This window comes from Acanthopagrus latus, chromosome 11 (assembly GCF_904848185.1).
Source record: "Acanthopagrus latus isolate v.2019 chromosome 11, fAcaLat1.1, whole genome shotgun sequence".
Lineage (NCBI taxonomy): Eukaryota > Metazoa > Chordata > Actinopteri > Spariformes > Sparidae > Acanthopagrus > Acanthopagrus latus.
Window position 1 is genome coordinate 1,726,042 of NC_051049.1, and position 21,562 is coordinate 1,747,603.

The following is a 21,562-nucleotide window of genomic DNA, read 5'->3' on the forward strand; positions in this document are numbered from 1 at the left end:
GGTTGTGGTAATCAGGAAAAAAGAAAACACACAAAGCAGGAACAGCTTGAGGTTTCAGTGAAAGAGAATCTGTTCTCGAGTTGTAAATCTCCCTTTTATGGGCCGAGCACGAGGTCCAAATGCTCTCAACTATAAACATGCTTATTTCTTATAGTGTGCAGCAATCATATATTTCTGTTACGTTGATTTAAAAACCTTCTAACCATAAAGATTCACTCCAAGAAGTGTTTCCAAAAAACGGGGGGGAAATTAATGTTTTCCCTCCTTTATGAGATCTGTTGAATTGGACACTTTGCATTGCTTGAAATGCATTTTTATTAATATACAAGTTTTCATTCTGTTACAAATAAAGTATATCATAGGAAATTAAGAGAATCTACTGGTTTTGGATTCAGAAATACAATTAGCCTCTCCTTTATATTGGACTATTACATGAGAATCAAAATGCGTTGAAAATGTTTGCTGGTCAGTGGTATAACATGGAAAGAAATGTGGAAAAAACAAAACTAACTTTTCTTTAAAAAACAAAAATGTATAAATGTCAGAAGTCTGTGTCGGTTTGTTGTTGATTCAAAAAAAAAAAAAAAAGAAAAGAAAAGAAAAGAAAAATCCCAAACTTGGAGTGTAATTTTATCCCACAGCTGAAGGGAGGAAGAGTCCACGTAGTCCGTCCACGCGTCTCCGTGGAGAACGAGCTCGCTGATTGAAAAAACAAAAATGAAAAACTCGGCCTCCGCTTCAGTCACAATCACACATGTAAAACTACGCAGACATTCGGCTACAGCATCCAGCAAAGATGTCTTTTTTTTGTACAAACAAGAGTTCAGTGATGCTCAGGAGGAATTAAAAATAAAAATAATAATAAAAAAAAAAAAGGTGGCTTGGGGGGAAAATCCTGCATCACTCGCTGTCCAACATTTTTGCATATGGGTGTAAAAGCGACCGAGGCTCCGTGGGTGTGATGAGGTGGTTCTGATCCCAGAGACGGTGTCCCGTCTGCAGGGGTCCGACGGCAGAGCGCCTCCCCTCCCTCCCCCAGCCTCTCCCCCTCCGCTCAGTTGACCGTGGGCACCTGGTTCAAGCTGTACTCCTTGGCTTTGAGCCGCAGGTTGGCGATGCTGTTGGCCATGTTCATTCCCTGGGACGTGTTGGTGTTGGAGCAGGTGGGCGGGTAGGTGGCCATGGCGCTGAGAGACAAGAGGAGGGGAGAATGGTTACATCACCTGAGGCTGACATGACACAGCTGTGGAAATATGAAAGAGGTGTCACATGATCAGCTCAAAAGATTTAATGTAAATCTGACGTTAAGACGTTTACAACCCCCCCTCAAAAAAAAAAAGAGTTTTTGCACATTTTAACCTCAGCGTGCGTCACAGTGTGGAGATCGCCTCCGATGAGAGATAACCTCCTGGATTAACTCGGCTTTAACCAGCAAACAGTTTGGAGGATCACGTCTGTTTCATCTTGTTTTCCCACAGATTGTTTCTCTGCCATCTCAGGCGGCGATTAACGAGCAACCGGGTCGTCACCAGATTGTAGTTTTTGTTCCTTAAACCATCTGCAGTTGTAAAACGTCCCGCTCAGTCTCTCTTATCCTGGATTTGTTTAACTGCCTCTCTTGATGTTTTTTTTTTTTTTTTTTACTTTGGAATTAGTGGGTGAGAAAATTAAACCTGAAGTTTAAAACAAATGGCAGATGACGAGTAGAGGGTTTTTGTTGTTGTTGTTGCTCTAATTCATTGGTTCTGAACTCGAGGGGGTCGTGAGTTAAACTTCCAGAGGTCACCAGATGGTGCTGGAGAAGAAAAAACAACAGATCTTTAGACTGGGGAGTAGTTTTGACATTTAACTGCCTGCATAAGCGACATAATTTACCTGAAAATAGATTTTATGTGAGTGTTCGGACACTTTCAGGAAGTTCTGGCGTTCAGAGGAGGCGAACACCAACCTGAGCTTTCTGCCACGTCTCATGGTCTTCATCAACAGGTGGAGTGTGATGAAGCTGTCGACTGATCTGTGAACCTTCACTGTCATTTTCATCATCGTACATCAGTTTCTTTTCAGCCCATTTTCAGGATCAGGAATTCTTATATTCTTGTTATTTTGAGCCTATTTTTTCCTCTTTTTTTTTGCAGGATTGTATTTATACTAAAATGTGTTTTCACCTCCTCTGACTGAGGACAGATCTCTCTCTCTCTGTCTCTCTCTCTCTCTCTCTCTCTCTGTCTCTCTCTCTGTCTCTCTGTCTCTCTCTGTCTCTCTCTGTCTCTCTCTCTCTCTCTCTCTCTGTCTCTCTCTCTCTCTCTCTCTCTCTGTCTCTCTGTCTCTCTCTGTCTCTCTCTGTCTCTCTCTCTCTCTCTCTCTGTCTCTCTGTCTCTCTCTCTCTCTCTCTCTGTCTCTGTCTGTCTGTCTCTGTCTCTCTCTCTCTCTCTCTCTCTCTCTGTCTCTCTGTCTCTCTCTCTCTCTCTCTCTCTCTGTCTCTCTCTCTCTCTCTCTCTCTCTCTCTCTCTCTCTCTGTCTCTCTGTCTCTCTCTCTCTCTCTCTCTCTCTCTCTCTCTCTGTCTCTCTCTCTCTCTCTCTCTCTCTCTGTCTCTCTCTCTCTCTGTCTCTCTCTCTCTCTCTCTCTCTCTCTCTCTGTCTCTTCATGATTTATTCCTTTGTTTGTTTATTTGAACCAAAATGCCATAAATCTGTGTCGCCTTTGTTTTCCGGTTCATGCCAGGAGTCGAGTTAGGAAAGGCTAAAGATGAGCTTTTTGTTTTGGTGACAACTCGTCTGCTTTTGTTGTTGTCAGAGTGATCTCCACGCTTGTTCCTGAAGACATCTACATGATCTCAGGGTTCTCTTTGGTTTGTATTTATGCTTTCAACACTCGTCTTAAACCTCCCGAGTAGCCGTCTGTAGGAACACAGTAACAAATCTGCACTCAAAATCTTCCATCATTTTCCACTGTTTTTATTTTTTATCTCTTCCATGAATGTTTTGAGCCATTTGAACCACGTCTGCATCACCAGGCGGATCTCCAAAGCTTTGTCTGCAGTTCCATCTGATTATTGTCTTTGTGCGTCTTTGTCATTTTGAGATATCGCTTCATAAATACAAAATGGCGGAGGGAGGACGAGCTGCTCCGAGTTCGTCTGGAATAACTGTCAAATCCTTTAATTCTTAGAAAACCTGAAAGGTAAGAAAAATACTTTTCATCTAAATAAGGTGTTAAATAGTTTAAGCCAGAAAACATTTAAAATATAAAAACATGTTTAAATAGTCTTCTTATTCAGTTAAAATTCATTGTATTGTCTGATTTTATGAGAATTAAAGGATTAAAAAAAAAAAGTGATTAAAACAAACAAGATGAATTATTATTGACATTCAAATTTAGATTTTTCTATCTTTGGATGTTTTTCTGACCGACTGTTCTGTATTTAACGTGCTGCATATTGTCTCGTTGGTTCAGATGGATTTCAGACGTCTGCGCTGCATTACGACACGACGACAACATGACTTTAAAAATAAAAGCAGACGTGATGATCGATTTATCTCCAGCGTGTTTCAGACAGCAGTATCTCTCTCGGGTTAAAATGTGCAAAAAGAAAAAAAAAAGCTGGTTTGATTCTTTAAAGACAACAAAAAAAAACTTATTGTATTTAATTAAACAGCAAAATGAATACAAACACATTAAAAAGGTTCAATAGAATTAAAGAAATACAATCAGGAAACAAGCTGACAGTGAAACAAACAAACAGTAAGACATGTAAATGGAGTGTATCTCACTTTTCTTTAACATGAACAGAACTCATTGTAGTAAAGTGAAGGCGTACTTGTTCTCTGAGGGCAGCATTTTCTGTGGCACTCGCACTGGCCCCCCCTCCGGCATCGGGTACCAGCTTTAGGATAATATACAGTCAAACGTTAGCACCACATTAGCATTATTCCTGTTTCACAACAGATTTCCCTCGCCGCTCTGCGTCCGGCCAACAAGCTCTCAGTGAGCTCGAGCCGCGGCCGCAGGGTCTGACATTTTATACCGACTTTCATAACGGAGGATTACTGTAAATCATGACCAATGTAACCAGAGTCACAAAAAATGTTGCCCAGAAGAGCTCTGTCTCTCTGTGTAGCGTTCATTATCTGGTGTAGTGTAGCACAGAGGGGTCGCGGGGGTCGACGGTGGATTTAATACGCTTTGTTTTCACATTATCACCTCGTCGGGAGGGGCGCGGGATCTGGCCCCGCCCCCCCGGCTCCGCTGACAGAGGGGAGCGGTGAGAGCGAGGCGAGAAGAGGCGAGAAGAGGCGAGACGGCTGTTTTGATTCAACACAACTGGTTTAGAGTTAGAAAACGTGCAGGACGGGACAGAAGAGAAGACAGAGGAGGAGACACACAGATCCATCTGAAGGCTTCCTCACAGCGACGGAGGAAGAATCCTGAACTTTAAAGTGTTTTATGATTAGAAACAGACAGTGAATGTATCTCAGGACACGTAGTGTGATTTATCCTCTTCCTGAGCCACACCCGTGTTCCTTCATTACCACAGATACTCACGAGAGCACCGAATGTGGAGAACAGGAACCCAAAAAAATCTAAAATTCAGTCTCATCTCCGACAGAAAGTGGAAAACAGTTCTGGAGCTTCACAGTAAAACAGATCTGCTGAACAACTGAAACAGCTGGAGACTTGATTCAAAACAGAGAACCAAAGAAACATAAAATGGATCCAGTAGCTTCTATCAGCAGAAGCCCAGAGATCCTGAATCAGACGGGATGCACGCTAACGCTGTTAGCTTAGCAGCTACAGTTAAATCTCCACGTTAGAAAACAGTTGTGTTAACATCGTGTTTTCATGGCTCCTGCAGACTGAACACTGTACGGAGACATTTAATATCTTTCTTTGGGTTGTTTCTCTGTTTTAAATCAAGTCTCAGCTGCTTCAGCTGTTTAGCAGAACGCTGCAGCTCTGTTTCACTGTGAAGCTCCAGAACTGTTCTGTGAACTACGAGATTAAATGTTCATTTTTGGGTGAAATGTTCCCTTTAATCCACCACTGAAAATAGTCCCCAACAGACACGCTGTGTCTCCCTGAGCGGCTGCTTCAGGACGATGACCTGAACAGAACCTGAACCTGTGAATTTGTGAGGTGTTTTCTAAAGGTCTTCAGTCGGAGCCAACGGGCTCAGAGCTGAGACAGGAAGTGGGACGGTATTGAGAGACGGACTCATGCGAGTTAAGTTCGACGGAATAAAACAGGCGGACATTAAATGTTGCGCTGAGCCGAGTTTGAGTCCAGGTGGATCAGAGGAGATGAAGACGGTCAGGAAGTATGAGGAGTATGTGCAGGTAGAGGAGGACGAGGAAATGAAACAATAACACAAGGCAGCGCCGGGGTCAGAGTGTGTGTGTGTGTGTGTGTGTGTGTGTGTGTGTGTGTGTGTGTGTGTGTGAGACGGTGGTGTTAACGTGTGGTTATTGTGGCATCAGCTTGAGCTTTTTCAACTGGAGACACTTTGTGTAATTTGACGTTCTGCAGCCGAGAGAAGAAAAGAAAGCAGAGGAGAAGAAGTCAGGACTGAAGTACAGTTTAGTTTACTGCAGTAGTACTGTAGTATTTAGAGTAATGGATTTATATAATACTATAAAACATTTAACTGGTTTTACATCCAACATGAGATAGATTTATTTAATGCTGCTAATATGTATTATCATTATTTCCTCATCTGTTCCTGTTTCCTGGTCTTATTTCTTTGCTGCTGTTAATTTGTTTCCTTTTTCTTCTTCCCGTCGTTCTTTCATTCCTTTATCTTCTCCAGGTGTCAGTCTTTCATTCCTTCCAATTTCAACGGAAGTAAAATCATAAAAAAATCCCCCAACTTTCACACTGAGACTTGACTTTTACTGCTGATCTCTGAAGACGGGTCAGTAATGAAACATCCCCCAAATTCTTGACTGAAACTGACAGCGCATGTTGGAGACGAGCTGCGGCGGCTTCTTCTTCTTCTTCTTCTTCTTCTTCTTCTTCTTCTTCGCTCGCTCAGCTGTTTTGTTGTTGTTTTTAAGAATCGCAGTCTGAAACCTCGAGAATGCTTTTTAACAGTTTTGTCTTGGATGTTTTCATCTTTTTAAATCAAAGACCACCTTCTAGACTTTTTCTTCTAGACTTCAGCAGCTGCACCTCCTCCTCCACCTCCTCCTCCTCCTCCTCCTCCTCCTCCGCCTCCACCTCCTCCTCCTCCTCCTCCACCTCCTCCTCCTCCTCCTCCACCTCCTCCTCCTCTTCCTCCTCCTCCTCCTCCTCCTCCTCCTCCTCCTCCTCCTCCACCTCTTCCTCTTCCTCCTCCTCCGTGTTAGCAGCCATGTTAGTACAGACGCCGTGCAGTGTGTGAACAGGGTGCTGTAGTGTAAATGTCGGCTTACTGGGTGAGAGAGCAGAGCAGTCTTTACCTGTAGGGGGCGGCGCTGCCCCAGGACAGGTAGTCGTTTGGGCGCGGTGCAGGCCGCGGTACGATCGGCTGCTCCACCGCCGTCACGTCTCCCGAGTACGACTTGAGCAGCGAGGCGTTCTTGCTGGCCAGCATGGCGCGCTCGTTCCTGCGAAACTTCGCTCTCCTGTTCTGAAACCAAACCTGGAACCAAAGAGAGAACGACACGATGAACGTCTCCATGTTTAAAGACACTTGTTTGTTTTTTTACTCTTTACAAAGTTTTCACAGAAGCCTTGAAAGCACCGAAGATCCGACAACAATCAGCAGTTAATATCTCGGGTCGGTGCAGGAACAGAGGAACTGAAACTCAAAGGTCCAACAACGAGCTTTCAGCCACATCTCATAGTCTTCATCACTGCAGAGAGGTTTGTGCTGCTGCTCGTCTGATTGTTGGGTGGATGTTGAAGATTTTAACCCTTAAAAAACATGCTGACCCAGATTACCAGAAATTTGAGGCTTTAAATTTGGGGAATTCAAAAGAGACCTTTTGTTTTCAATGTGCGATAAATATTTAAAAGACTTTTATTAAGATTCCCCACAACACTTATTTTATTTGGATCAGGTTTTGGGTTCTTCTTGAATATTTCTCATCTGCATCGGCCCATTTCGTCTTGATTCGGTTTTGTTTAACAATCACAATAATCCAAATTATATCCAGAGTGGCGCTCACAGACACCAGCCAGCTGAATTTAACACCTTTCATCAAGATCCATGTCTTATTAAATTATTGAAAACATCCTGGATCCAAAACCTGCTCAGTAGTTTTTGTGTCATCCTGCTGACAAACCAACCAACAAACCTCCTGGTGGAGGAAATTATTAAAGCTTTGCTGTTTTTATCAGCAGAATACACACATACAAAAACCTGAAGCACTGAATATTAAACTAAGTATCATAACACACACTCACAAACACTCACTGAACAACTTTAAAAGTGAGAAGAGTTTTCTGTATCGACATCTGTGATCTGTAACTCTCTGTTGGAGACACATTCGCTGATGTTTCCTGAAGCTTGTTTGTTTTCTTTCTTCACTAAAAGTCTCGATCCTTGTTGTTCTCCGGCTGCATTTCTCTGCACTGTGTAACGTTAAATAAAAGGAAACAGAGGCCATAAAAATCTAAAACCTCCTTAAAACAGATCAAACAATCGGAGGCTGATTCTCCGAGTTAAGAACTGTCATGTGTTCTCTCCAACACACTCACATCCTTCATCTACATGTCACCATCATCACCCTCCTCTTCCAGATAAACACATGATGATGTGACTCGGGCCGGGGGAGGTGACTGTGGGGGTGCTAACGTTGTTCCTCGCTGTGAAATAAAATCCATTATTAGAAGCTGTGGGCGCTCGCAGGGGCTCGCTGTCCGCTGACGCACAGCCTCAGGAATGAGCCCCGAGTCTCTTTTATCAAAGGATTTTCTGCATCGCTCTCTGCTCCACATTAATCACAGATGTGCTGCTTCGCTCCCTCCAACATCACCATTTCCTCTTTCCCACTCGCTCTGCCCACAGAACAAATACTCTCACTGCTGCGTTCAGGGAGCGCGGGGCAATTACAGGAACATATTCATATACATCTGCAGGAAATACACTGAATACTCTATCCAGTCGTACATCTTTTATTCATGATTATTAAACGTAGAGCCTGAGAGAATAACTGCTCGGACATTCCAGCGTTTTATCAGTTGAAGCAGGGCGCGACTTTCCATGTGAGACACACGTGACGTGTTCGCTCTCATTCATCTTCATCCCACTTTTCTTCTTCTACAGTTTCGCAGCTGCAGCTTGAAACCAAATTCCTGTCACAAGATTTACCCGACCGATCTGATTGGAGGAGCCTGAGACGACACAACTCAGGAAACACTGAAAATATATTCAACAGATTTGAATTTCAGGGGAATGTGAGAGGCGTTTTTGTGTTGATCGCAAATTATATCCTCACAACGTGCTAGTTAATTACGCTGACGTAAAAGTTTTTTGGTTTGAGGCTGATTAATCAGAAGATGAAGGGGTGGAGCCGAGTCCTCAGCGACCATGTGTAGACCAGAGCGACGAGCAGTTTGAGTCACATAACTCATCTAATGTTTTCTTTTTTTCTTTAATCAAGCAAAAAAAAAGTTTTTTTCTGCTTCAGCTTCTCAGTCTGAAGTAAATACTCGTGTCACAGCGCAAATAATGTAGGAAAATAACACCAGCCATGAAAAGATCAGGCTGAATGCTTCCCAAAAAATAAAAATAAAAGAAGGTCCAGTGACATCATGAAGGAAGCACGCCTGCCATTACTCAACCAAAACAGTTTGAGGCCGCTCGCTGTTTCCAGGTAACAGAGAGAGAAGCTGAGGTGAAGCAAGAGCGAACAGACGGACGTTCTCTGCATCGTCTCTGCACCTTCAGACAGTTCAAACCATCTTTCTTTCTACAAAACCTGCCGACTTATTAATACAAACTCTGACTTCTCACTGAGATCAGAGTTTCTAGATCAAACTGGGATTCTTACGGTCGTCTTCGACTCCGGACAGCAGCCGGGCTGCTAGCAGTAGCCATGTTGCTAACGCCTTGTTTGCGACACAAAGAGGAGACGGAGGCTGAAAAGTCGCCTGTTTCCATTTTAAAAGTGAGAAATAGAAATTTGGAGCGTTAAACGTGAAGCCGCACTGAGAGCACAGGCGACACCCCGTCTTTCTTTAGAATTTCTTGAGTTATTTGAGAGTTTTATCAGATCAGGAGGGGAACATGTCGTCTACTGATCACAGATTTGTTGGTTCGATCATCGCTGAACCCAAAATTCCTCCCCGGCTGCTCAGGATGCACAAGAGAATGCATCTGCTAATTCCCAGCCTGGATAAATGTGGATGGACTCATCAGGAAGAGCAGCCCATGTGAAAACCAAATCAGATTTGCGGATCATTAAATCAGGTTTCTGCACCAGAGTGGTCGAGGCTCGGTTCACCAGTGACATGGAAACAGACGATCCGCTGTGGAGACAGCGAGAGAGGAAGAGGAAGAAGAAGCTGCTGAGCCAGCAGACAACTTATAATGTTGAAGCTTCATGACACATTGATTCAAGACGAAGCAGCAGAGGTGAAAGTTTGAGACTCAAACTCAAGATTCATCTGCAGATTTTGTGTTTTGTGATGTGAAAACGTTCTCAACTGAGTCTGAAAGGAACTAAACTAACTTCACTGTGTCGCCTCCCTCACTTCTAAAACCAAACCTGCAACCTACAGCGACCACAAGAGGCACGAGGTCGACAAACTACCAAATCGTTCCATTTACATTAAAGGAACAGTTCACCCAAAAAGTAGAATCCAGTCATCCTCTCCTCCTCCTGATGATACACAGTCAGTTCTGGATCAGTTCTGGAGCTTCACAGTAAAACAGAGCTGCAGCGTTCTGATAAACAACTGAAGCAGCTGAGCCTTGATCTAAAACAGAGAAACAACCACAGAAACATCAGAAGTCTCCACACAGCTCGTCTGCTGAGATCCAAGCACTCCAAACTGATCCAAACTGATTTGAAACAATGTAATTTACACACTTTTGTAAACTCAAATCTTCACTGTAGCATGGTAGCATCAGCATGAAAGAACTGTAAATAACATCTCCTCAGATCAGTTTGTGATCTCAGGCCTCAGCAGACGACAGACGAGCTGTACGAAGACGTCTGACATTCGTCTTGTTAGTTGTTTTCTCCGTGAACGCCGTAACGCTGTTTTGCTCTGAAGCTCCAGGAACGTTTGTGAGTAAAATAAAGACTGAATTTTCATTCCGGGGTGAACCGCTCCTTTAAAATATCAAATCCATCCTCTGGCTCCTTTGATCGACTACATTTGGGAGTGTGACATCGCTCATTTGGCCAATTACAGCCGGAGAGTTTAGCTCCCGTTCTGCTGCAGCTCTCATGTGCTGAACACATTTGTCGTTTATCACTGATCTGTAAACCTCGGAGGGAAATTAGACGTCATTACATCCACTTTTCTGATCACACACGGTCCAAAACTGCTCGCAGACTCTAAACTATCAGCCATTATTTCATTTAAGAGAGCGTGTTAGCGGGATGCAAGTCGCTGACAAGTTCTTATCAGCTCCTTTGAGAGCCCGTAATGTGAAATCCAAACACGTTAATAGGTCCTGATAACTACCAGCCACTGAGTAAACCTGTAAGAGCTAACAGATGAAGTGAGGACACCATGTTGTTTCTGCTGCAACACAAAACACATCATAAATCTCTTCATATTTATAAGTTTAGTCCCTCAGCAGGTCCCACAGAGCCACCGGAACCTTTTCTGTGGGTTTCTGTGTGTTTATAACAATCTGTGTGTGTGTGTGTGTGTGTGTGTGTGTGTGTGTGTGTGTGTGTGTGTCTACAGGAACAGAGCTTTACAGTTTGATCTCCACAGAACTGTTCTGATCCTGTTCTTATATTTTGCAATCTGAGGACTTTTAGAGCTTCTCCTGCTCTGATTAACTCACTGCTGCCGGAGGAAAACCTCCAAACTTCAATGGAATCAGGCTTTTATTTTGTAAGGGAAGAGGATGTATATCAGAATAAAAGTCTCTGGATGAGTGGCGTACCTGGACTCTGGCCTCGGTGAGGTTGACCCGGCGGGCCAGGTCCTCCCTGACGAAGGCGTCGGGGTAGTGCGTCCTCTCGAACACTCTCTCCAGAGCCTGCAGCTGGCTGCTGTTGAAGGTGGTCCGGTTCCTGCGCTGCTTCCTCTTCTTCTTCTCCTCCGTGTTCATCTGCTCGTCTGCAGGCAGAAGAAGAAGGAGGCCATGTCACAAAAACTTTATGGCAACACAGAACATTTTAGTTTGCAGCTGCAGAGGAGGTGGAATATAAAAAAGGAGGTCAGAGCTCCTGCATTCACACGGCTGCTGCTGCAGCTCCTCAGACTTCAACCCGAAATCTATAAAATCACAGAACTCAGAAGAATTTGACATTCAAGGATCCAAATCACGGCGCCGTGTTCAAATCTGAGGCACTTTTCTATTTTATTCTTCCACTCCAACCACATTATGGAGGCAAATATCGGACATTTACTCTACAACAATCTGCCAAAGTAGCACACTTTTAAATTATTAAAACTTTTATTGATATTTAGACCAAAAAAACAGATTCCAATAATCTGAGAAATGCTGAATATAAGATCAGTCGACCCGTATAATACAGTGCATCCATGTAAACACACACGTTATTTACTTTTACTTTTGATACTAAAGCACATTTTAACACGAGATTTACTTCTTACTACTTTATACTTTTTCTCCGCCACATTTCAGGACAAAATATTGTACGTTTTATATTTCACAGCTACTTTTCAGATTGAGAGTTTATAAAATAATCTCATTATAAAATAAATCAAACTACAGAAACATTATTTCCACCATAACAACATGAAATGTGACAATATTTACCTGATAAATTTAACTCTGAACGAGGCTGTTTTGCAAAATCAGAGTTCACATTTGATTCTTTACGTCGTCGATACAGACTTTTATCTGTGACTGACGACTTTTTACTGAAGTGAAAGAACTTCACACTGCTCATCTCTCCTCTTCACTCTGGTTATCATAAAAACCTTAAAATGTCAGTATTATATCATATTATATTATATTTACACTCTGCAGCAAACAGCACAATGTATTTCTACAACACTGATCTGTGGAGATGCAAAGTGGAAACACCGCTGCTCGTTGGTGTGAGTGTGTTCAACTACTACAGACAAATTTAAGTTAAAGATTAACTTGATTAACTTGGTATTGTCACTATAAACTATTATATGACATGAATTTGAAGCTTTACTCCTAAACGTGCACACATAAGATCAATTGGAGGTTCAGGTAACATTTTGAACACAGAGCTTTAGTTTAGCAGCACATGAATCCTGATAATCTGATGATATCGACTTCATAACTAAAGCGAGCGGACGTCCACCAGGACCGCACGACCGTCTACACCAGGCTGAACGTTCAACCTGCTGCCGGACGGGAATCTGCAGCCAGATGCAGCGAGAGACGAGCGTCACCGCGGCTCAAACACGAGCAGGTAAACCTCAGCGTCACCGGGTCCGACTGGGCCGGGACCTCTGCTGCATCTCATCCCTCCCTCTCTCTCTGCAAACACTTCCTGTCGGCCCTGCAGCCATTTTCTCTATCAGATAGTCAAACGAGCCAATAACAAGAGTGTGTGTGTGTGTGTGTGTGTGTGTGTGTGTGTGTGTGTGTGTGTGTGTGTGTGTGTGTGTGAAAAAGTCTAACATTATAATATTTCTCCCATGACAACAATATTTTCTCTGGAAAAGTTGTGAGCGCCACAAACTAAACTCCAAAAGTATCAAGCGAAACACGAGCGAGAACATCCTGTTTTTTTCTTTTTGTAATTTGGGTGAACTGATCCTTTAAGGAACTCCCTGGATCTGAGCCGAGAGTAAATCACTTGTTTCACCGGCCCGGAGACTAATTATCTAACAGACAGACAGATGTAGAGAGAAACAAACAGGCTGCAGAGGAAACAACAGCGCTCATGGTGAAGATAATCACATGATGCGTGTTGATCACAGACACCTTCTGCTGCACCGTCAGGCTCAGTCAGAGCCGGAGCCGCGACAAGACCACAAAATAACACTCACACATCGACAAAACAGCTGTAATCATCTGTGTTCCTGTGTAATTACACACACACACACACACACACACACACACAGGAAGAGCAGCTGGAGGATTAAGTTACTTTGCAGATTTAGACTTTGCATTAAAATAAAACTGCCTGTTTTCAGATCGTCCAGAATCACATTCACACACAAAACAGCGCTGTCGTTTGTTTGCTGAACATTTTGTCCTGCTAACAATTTAAAATTATTTATCTTTATAGTTCTGAGTTTGACAGAAGTTTCATTAATGATCGTTAGTAGTCTGATAAAAACCGGATCAAGACTCTTTGTCGATGATTTATGGACTGAAGTTGTGCAATAATGAGATGTTATCGATGTTCCTGTGCATCACTTCCTCTGACGACCGTTTGCTTCGACACACAACTTAACGAACAACAATGACTTCAACTTTTCATACATACATATAAACATTTTTACTGTTTTATCTATATTCTTATTTTACTTTGTTTTTATACTTTTTATGTGTGAAACTGTCTGGATGTCTGTCAGATCGTAACGACCCACCTGAGTTTATTTGTTGCTCATGTTGATTTATTTTGTTTTGGGGTTCTTTTGGTCACAGATCTGATGTGAAACCCAACGATGGATTGATTTAATGGTATATGTGGAAAAGTACATAGTGAATATTCTTCACAATACGTTGATTAAAAACATTAATGCAGAGTTTATTTCAGCTGACGCAGGAAAGTCAGATTCTTCTTCTGCTGTTTTACTTCAGGAAATATTCAAAGCATCTTTAATTTACTTGAATTTATGTTTTTCACTTTTCACCACTTTGACTTCTGTAAAATGAAATAAACTAAAATAAAATGAATCGGGATTTTTTTTAAAAACACCTCAACAACACGATGACATTTCTGAGCTTTCAGCTGCATCTCATGATCGTCTTCACTCAGTAAATCTAAAATATCTAAATCCAAAAAGTTTAACATCGTCTCCACCTGCAGAAGAAGGTGTTCCATCAAAAAAGCTGAAAAACTGATAGATAACAAAAAAGATTTTATGTCTATGAGACCGTTAGAAAAAAAAATAACGTTTAAAGTACATTTTAAAGCCAACACATACGGTGAAAATACATCTTTTAAAGAAATGACGTAACTGCGAAAATCTTAATAAGAAATTTGCGAAGGTTTACTACTTTCCTCACACACACACACACACACACTCACACACACACACACACACTCACACACACACACACACACTCACACACACTCACACACACACGTTGTCGCCGAGCGTCACACACTCTGTCCTGAGCAGATGCTGCAGTGTGTCGATGTCCAGTTTGTTTTGTTGTCACCATGTTGACTGATTAAACCCCCTCCTCCCCCCGCAGGCTCGGCCAATCAGGAGGCAGCAGAGGATAAACTGAATGTAAACTGAATGTAAACTGAATGTAAACTGAATGTAAACTCTGCTTTAAAATGACTGAAGCTGATTAAAATAAAACTCCTGACACACACTGAGCAGTTTCAACACATTCTCTCATCTCGCAGGACTTTTTCAGGCCTTAAATATTTTCTGTATTTTACCAGAAAATTTTTTAAAAAAAAAGTAAAATTATGAGAAAACGCAGAAACAACAAACAGAATAATTTCTCATTCTTATTCATGAATTTAATCGTCTCGTGTCCGGTCACATTTAGCTCTTTGTGATTATTCACCTTTTACAGCCGACGTTTATCTGAATGTCTGAATCAGTTTTTTTTTTTAAAAACGCTGATGAATTATCGAAGCTGCAGCTCTGAATGTTTGTGAAGAGTTTGAAGTGACTTAAAGGATCTAAAACCAGTTCATTTGACAGTTAAGTTCATATGATTGGTTTTGTTTTATATTGTCTTCAAACTTTTAGATTTTTATTTAAATGTAGTTTTTAATGTTTTTGATAATGAAGATAAGTTAAACTAATAAAATAAGTCTTTGCTCCTCGCTGGTCAGAGATCTTATTGTTTTTGCTCATTTTTATTCTGTTATCTATTATATTTTTGTCCTGTTTTAATTGTTCAGTAACTGTTTTCTCTGTTTCTGACTCTCGAGCTGTTTCCACATGAGAGATCAGAGACGTTTTATCTTTTCGTGTCTTTACTGAAAACTGAAAATCAATAAATATGTGCAGATTTAAAGATTAGGGGGGGAAAATAAACAGAGTTTGGAGAAGCTGATTTATTTTTCTTTCTTCGTCCTAATCCAGATAATCGCTGTGTGACCTCTCGGGTTTATCTTGTTGACCCTCTGTGGGGGTCCTGACCCCCCGGGGCCCAACATCAGCACACTAAAACCATTAAAACACGAAATATTTCAAACATTTATGTTGCTTTGAACGTAAAAATCTAAATCTGCAACGTAAATACCAACTCCAACTCTCAGATTATTGAAAGATATATTATAAACACATTATTCCGAACATGCTACTTTTGATTTAAATCAGACAATATTTCCTTGTTGCAGGTGTTAAACTCCGCAGGATCCACTTTCCGCACAGATACGTGCTTTTATACTCCTACACTCACTCACATGTGAATATTTATGCGTAAATATTTGAACCAGCTGAGGCCAAAACTGTCTCACCTGCCTCTCCTCCATCTTGTTTCCTCTCCTGACTCAGTTGTAAATCAGTGCAGCAGCTCTGAGGCTGCAGGCTGCGCAGAGGAGAAAAAAAGAAAACCCGGAGTGAAGTGACGGATTCTTGACAGTAAACTGCGGCTGTAAACGCTGACGGCAGCCGCACATGGCTGACCAGCGACCGCGCATAGTTTCCTCCTCAGCCGCTGGAGAGAATCATGACGCGCTCCATTAGTGCTGCCCGCACCGTGTGATGACGTTACGACCGGAGAAAATGCGACAACAACATGGAGTCTGTCCGTCTGAGGAGAAGTAATTAAATATGATGATCGCTGAGATTTTATTTTGGTGCTAAAAACGAGTCCTCAAGGAGGAATTTACGCGCATGGCGTGCGCGTAAAAAGCGCGTTAAAGTGGGTCAATCCGATCAAATGAAAAAATAAAAAATACTGAATATATTCTCCTGATTCTCTCCTGTGAGAGTTCAGTGTTTTAATTTAATTTAATTACTGTTATTTAATATAAAACTGTGACAATGTGACACAGCTCTTAGTACATTTATAATTATTTCTTTATATCGTGAAATTATTTTAATTTCAAGTGGACAAAAATAAAAACGTATAAAATCTAAATGTCTTTTTTTTTCTCTCTCCTGAAGTGGAGCTGAAAACCTCCGGACTGAGTTTTCCTTTAATAGTCGTGCGAGTTCCTGCGCGGCGGTTTCTGGCCTCGGAAAGCTTTTAATTACGCCTGCAGGGTGACATTTAACGCAGCAAATCAAAGCCGTTCCCACCATCATCATCATCATCATCTTCATCATCCCGCTGCAGCTGCTGTGGCCAGCACGTGTGATCAGACTGATCTCATTAGCAGCTATCAGTGAAAGTCAATTAGTCGTCCTGCCACAACTCATTCAGGACGAGAGAGCTCACCGAGTCCTTAAAACAACAAACAGAACCACGTTCGGATTATTTGCTATTTTAACGTGAAACGTCGATTTACTCGATGTAGAACTTCTATAATGTGTTTGGGTGAAAATAAAGATAATTTGTTGAACAGATTGAAGTTTTCGGCTGAGCCAGATCATCTGTTGCGTTCACGTTTCTGTGAGAAAATCGGGAAAAATTAAACGTAATTTGCAGGGTTTGGATCTTGTGTTAATCTGCTAAAATCTTTTTTTAATCTAATTATATTAAAAAACAAACAAACTACCACAACTGTTTCAGCTCATCAAACCAACCCCAGACTGATTCTTTCCTTCTGCTGTTTTTTTTTATTTAAACTCGCCTCTCAACACAAAAAGATCCGATCAGCTGTTATTTGATTCCTTAATTGTTGCCGCGAAGACACGCGCGCTAATTATGACAGATGATTAGGCTCCGACGTTCTGAGAGTTTGACAGGCCGAAAATAAGCGTGAATTAACGGCGTGACCCGCCACTTCCTCCCGCATAGTTCTCGGAAGATTTTTTTTTTTAGCCTTTTAAAAAAAAAACAAAAACAATAACAATAACACTCATTAAAGCCTGTAACGGTTCTGTCAGCCTCTGCAGATGGGCCTCCGAGCAGGAGAAGAGGAGGAGGAGGAGGAGGAGGAAGGAGCGTTTATTTACTCTCTCAACGGAGCGCCGAAGAGGGCGAGCTGCGGGTTTCTGCGCTTTCACCGAGTTTATCCGAGTTTTACTCAACCTCACCTCGTGTTTGAACGCAATAAAGTTGGAAATCACGGCCACGATTTTCCTCTCTGGCCTCGTCAGCGGGCAGCTCAGCGGAGCAGCGCCCGCTGCTCACCGCACCGAAGTCGGCTTACACTTTTACGCACAGGCGGAGAGGAGCGAGTGACGGCGGGGGGAAACAAAACAGAACAGAACAGAACAGAACTGTATTTTATGATTATTAACTGATAAAATAAATCACATGTGGAGCACCAAACTATCACACACGCGTCGAAGCATCATGTGACGCACTCAGAGTGTTTTCAGATGAAGTTATAAAACTTTTCTGTCTTGAATAAAAAAGATAAAAACCTGCACGATCAAAAAAAAAAAAAAAAAAAAAAAAAAAAAAAAAAACCCAAAAAGAAAAGCAGCGGCCTCGTTCTGGTCAGCAGCAGGAGAGGAGAGATTTATTACCCCGGAGTTTGACTCGCAGGGTTACTTCACTGACCATGTCCACCAACATCACCATACCTCACTGACATCAAAGTGTTAATGGTGAATTAATGGCCGTTTTGAGGGGGAGGCCGTCAGGGATGATGCATTGCCAAAACTCACTAAAGGATTCCTTCCATGCGCGCTGCGGAGCTCCATTCATGCGCTCTGCAGGCGGACACACGCCAGAACATAATGAAAACAAATGACTTTCAGTCCTCAGCTGCTCATTAGAACTACATTTGCGTGAACTCTGCGGTGTTTTCCGCAGATCGGGCCTGTTTTGAAAAAACGTACCAAAGAGGAATTTTAACATTTTGGTGACGTGATCTAAAAGTAGGTTTTCTCTTCAGGCTCCTTTTTTTTCACTTACTCTCCTGCTGGGTCGTGTCGCTCCCGCTGGTCAGACCCGGGGACTCCAGCATACTCCTCCCCGCCTCCCCGACGCTCTCGTCCGCCTGGCTGCCGACCATTTCCCCGGCCTCTTCCAGATCCAACAGGTGGCTGACCGAGAAGTTCTTCTTGGCTTGCAGGTTGTCCAGGTTAGACGTGATCGGACTCTCCAGGCGGTTTGATATCGAGGCTTGCCTGTCCATTACATGTGCATAGCTAGAAGTCATGACGCAAGTGGGGAACAGCGGAAAACAGTGGAGCGGCGCTGAGAAGAAGAAGAAAAAAGAAGAAGGAGAAGGAGAAGAAGAAGAAGCGAGCCAAAAAGATCCGTGCGTGCAGCAGAGCGCACAGGCTCCAGAAACCAGCCGGAGGCAGATCCGGTTCTTCCGCGCAGAGAGCGGGTCTGTTCACATCCAAGATGAAGCCGCGGAGGGTTCAAAAACTCTTCAGCAAAGTTAAACTCCTACAGACAATCCATCCGGACGGACGGGAGTGACCTCAGCTCGTCCCGCAGCCCGACAACTTCTTCACACCGAGAGGTCGAACAGAGAAAGTCCTCTGAGGAGACGCTTCTCTTCTCTCGTCCCTCTCTGGTCGAGTCACATCTGAGCAGGAAGAGCTGCTGCTGCTGCTGCTGCCGCTGCTGATGACGACCAGATGCGCAAAGCTCCGTGTGTGCGCAAAGCTTGCTCAGCGGCAGCTAGGCGCGAGGAGGCAGGACGAGTCTCTCTCTCTCTCTCTCTCTCTCTCTCTCTCTCTCTCTCTCTCTCTCTCTAATTACGTGGCAGTGCCTTTATGTTCTCTGACGTTTCACCGGCCCCCACCACGAGCTGCCCCCCCTTCTGCAGAAATTACACCATCAGCACCATCGACACCCTGCCTCGGCCTAATGAGTGTGTGTGTGTGTGTGTTTGTGTGTGTTATCGCTGATTGTGTGTGTGTTGATAAAGCCACTCTGACTGTCCTGCGGTCTGCCACCAATTAAACCCAACCATAACCCGTGCCAGTCAGTCTGTCCACAGATGTGCCCACAGCAGCGGAGTGACGTCTCTCACAGAACCGACATATAGAGAAGAAGTTCTGGTCCACATGTCACTGTCAGACGGGAACATCATCATCTTACAGTTTAGTCTTTGGTTGGATGAGATAGAATTAAAGGAGCAGTTCACCCCAAAAACTGTCTCCTCCCTCCATGCTGATTGAAAATCAGGTGAACTTTCATAGTCCACAAAACAACAAATAAAAAAAACAAACAACACAAAAACTTTGCAGAATTAGCTGTTAGCACTTCCTGTTAGCAGTGAACCTGTGGATGTTCACACAACTGTCACTGGGTCACTGTGGTGCTGAAGAAAACTTTAAATTATGATGTTTCTAAGGCAAGTTCTGCACATGTACGAGCATCTTTTTTTTAGAATTTCTAAGGAGATTTATGAAGTCCTCCTCTCCTCCTCCTGAGGATATAAAGTCCTCCTCTCCTCCTCCTGATGATATAAAGTCCTCCTCTCCTCCTCCTGAGGATATAAAGTCCTCCTCTCCTCCTCCTGATGATATAAAGTCCTCCTCTCCTCCTCCTGATGATATAAAGTCCTCCTCTCCTCCTCCTGAGGATATAAAGTCCTCCTCTCCTCCTCCTGAGGATATAAAGTCCTCCTCTCCTCCTCCTGAGGATATAAAGTCCTCCTCTCCTCCTCCTGAGGATATAAAGTCCTCCTCTCCTCCTCCTGATGATATAAAGTCCTCCTCTCCTCCTCCTGATGATATAAAGTCCTCCTCTCCTCCTCCTGATGATATAAAGTCAGTTCTGGATCAGTTCTGCAGCTTCAAAGTAAAGCAGAGTTTCAGCGTTCTGCTGAACAACTGAACTGAGCTCGGACACTCAGACGTGCTGACGTTTTTACCTCGATGGTGTATCGAGGATGTAAATAACGTCTTTTCAGATCATTTTGGGATCTCTGGTCTTCTGGAGACTTGGATCACACCAGGCAAACGTTACACAGCTGTTTTATTTGGTCATTTTTTTACATTTTAATTCAAGTATCCAGCTGCTTCAGTTGTTTAGCAGAATGCTGCAACTCTGTTTTACTGTGAAGCTCCAGAACTGTTCTGTGGACTACCACACTTCATATCAGCGTAATGTGTAATGACTTCTCATTTTTAGGTGAATTGTTCCTTTAAATACTTCCCAGTTCAGTCAGGTGAGTGATTCTCAGGTAGTTTACTGAGCTTCAGCCAATCAGAGCTGGAGGAGAGTCTGGACCCTTCAGTCTGTCGATGACATCTGTGATTAAAGGAATTTTCCCGACTTTTACTTCACCTGGTTTCTTTCAGTTGGACCTGAGCAGGTGAGAATGTGGCGGTCGTGTTCTCAGTGTGTGGCGTGAAAATGAAAATGATTTTATTAAAGTTGATTTTTATGCCTTCAGATCAGTTGGTGAAGAAGGACGAGAAGGACAGAACATTTCTGACGCCAGAGGTCACACCATATATGTTCAGGTGTCTGTGACACACTGTATGTTATCACCTCTACAGTCAGTAACGGTGCCTGAAAAGACCTGAATCTTCCTGAGGGAACGGCTCTGTTTGTCTGACCGGCTCGTTCCAACAGGCCGTGACTTGTGACGACGGGTCAGGAGAAGAAATAATCTAAAGGCTCCTGTGGCAACGAGGAACAGAAATGTGTGCAGAAAGAGCAGAAAGTGTCCCAGTAAAGTAATTTAGACTGATGCTGAGTTACTTCCCACCACTGAACTGTAGGTTAGTGGGGTTGCAGGAGTGGGGAGGGGTGAAGGAATGGAGGGAGGTGAGCTGGATGGTGGAGGTGATGTCGAGGAGGAGGAGGAGGAGGAGGAGGAGGAGGAGGAGGAGGAGGAGGAGGGGGTCATGTGCTCAGATGGCAGGAGTCGACTCCGGGCTCCGAGCTGCCATAGACATCCCGTAGCTTCCAGCCCCCTGATCTGGGAAAAGAACACTTGATGCCATCAAAGGGACGCGGATTGAATCCAGATGTGCCTCTCTCGTTCTTTCCATGTATTTAATGAAGGCACAGGGATAGAGTAGACTTTTTCATCATTAGTTTTCCCTCCAGATTCTCTTTTCCTGCCTACAAGTCCATTCCGGTGCCAGCTAGGGGAAAAAAAAAAAAAAAAAAATAGAAAGAGCTCAGAAAAAAAAGGCCTCCCCGTGTCTCAGACTCCAAGTCTTCTCCTCCGGGGCCCCGGCTCTTTGTTCAGAGCTCGATGTGAAAGTGGCCCGTTTGCTCCGCCTGCTCCAGTTTGTCTGTGGCGAATGGAAACGTCCAAACAT

The 21,562-nt window shown here is 43.2% G+C and overlaps 1 protein-coding gene and 1 long non-coding RNA gene across 5 annotated transcripts; one reads left to right on the forward strand and one right to left on the reverse strand.

Moving 5' to 3' along the window:
- Positions 1–297: 297 nt before the first annotated feature.
- On the reverse strand, positions 298–19,403 carry prrx1b (paired related homeobox 1b). Of its 4 annotated transcripts, none has more exons than XM_037113450.1 (5): positions 18,237–19,403; positions 11,052–11,227; positions 6,436–6,617; positions 3,819–3,884; positions 298–1,187 (listed from the first exon to the last, which is right to left on the reverse strand). In XM_037113450.1, exons 1-5 carry the CDS (start codon positions 18,481–18,483, stop codon positions 1,055–1,057), a joined length of 804 nt encoding a protein of 267 aa, XP_036969345.1. In that variant the 5' UTR covers positions 18,484–19,403; the 3' UTR covers positions 298–1,054. The 4 variants fall into 4 exon arrangements, with proteins under 4 accessions (XP_036969345.1, XP_036969346.1, XP_036969347.1 ...); XM_037113452.1 differs by having other exon boundaries at positions 1,065–1,187; positions 3,772–3,884; positions 18,237–19,401; XM_037113451.1 differs by lacking the exon at positions 3,819–3,884 and having other exon boundaries at positions 18,237–19,035.
- LOC119027998 lies at positions 15,722–17,739 on the forward strand. The gene is made up of 2 exons (XR_005077544.1): positions 15,722–16,026; positions 16,373–17,739. It is a non-coding gene; the product is annotated as an uncharacterized LOC119027998 (long non-coding RNA).
- Positions 19,404–21,562: the final 2,159 nt, after the last annotated feature.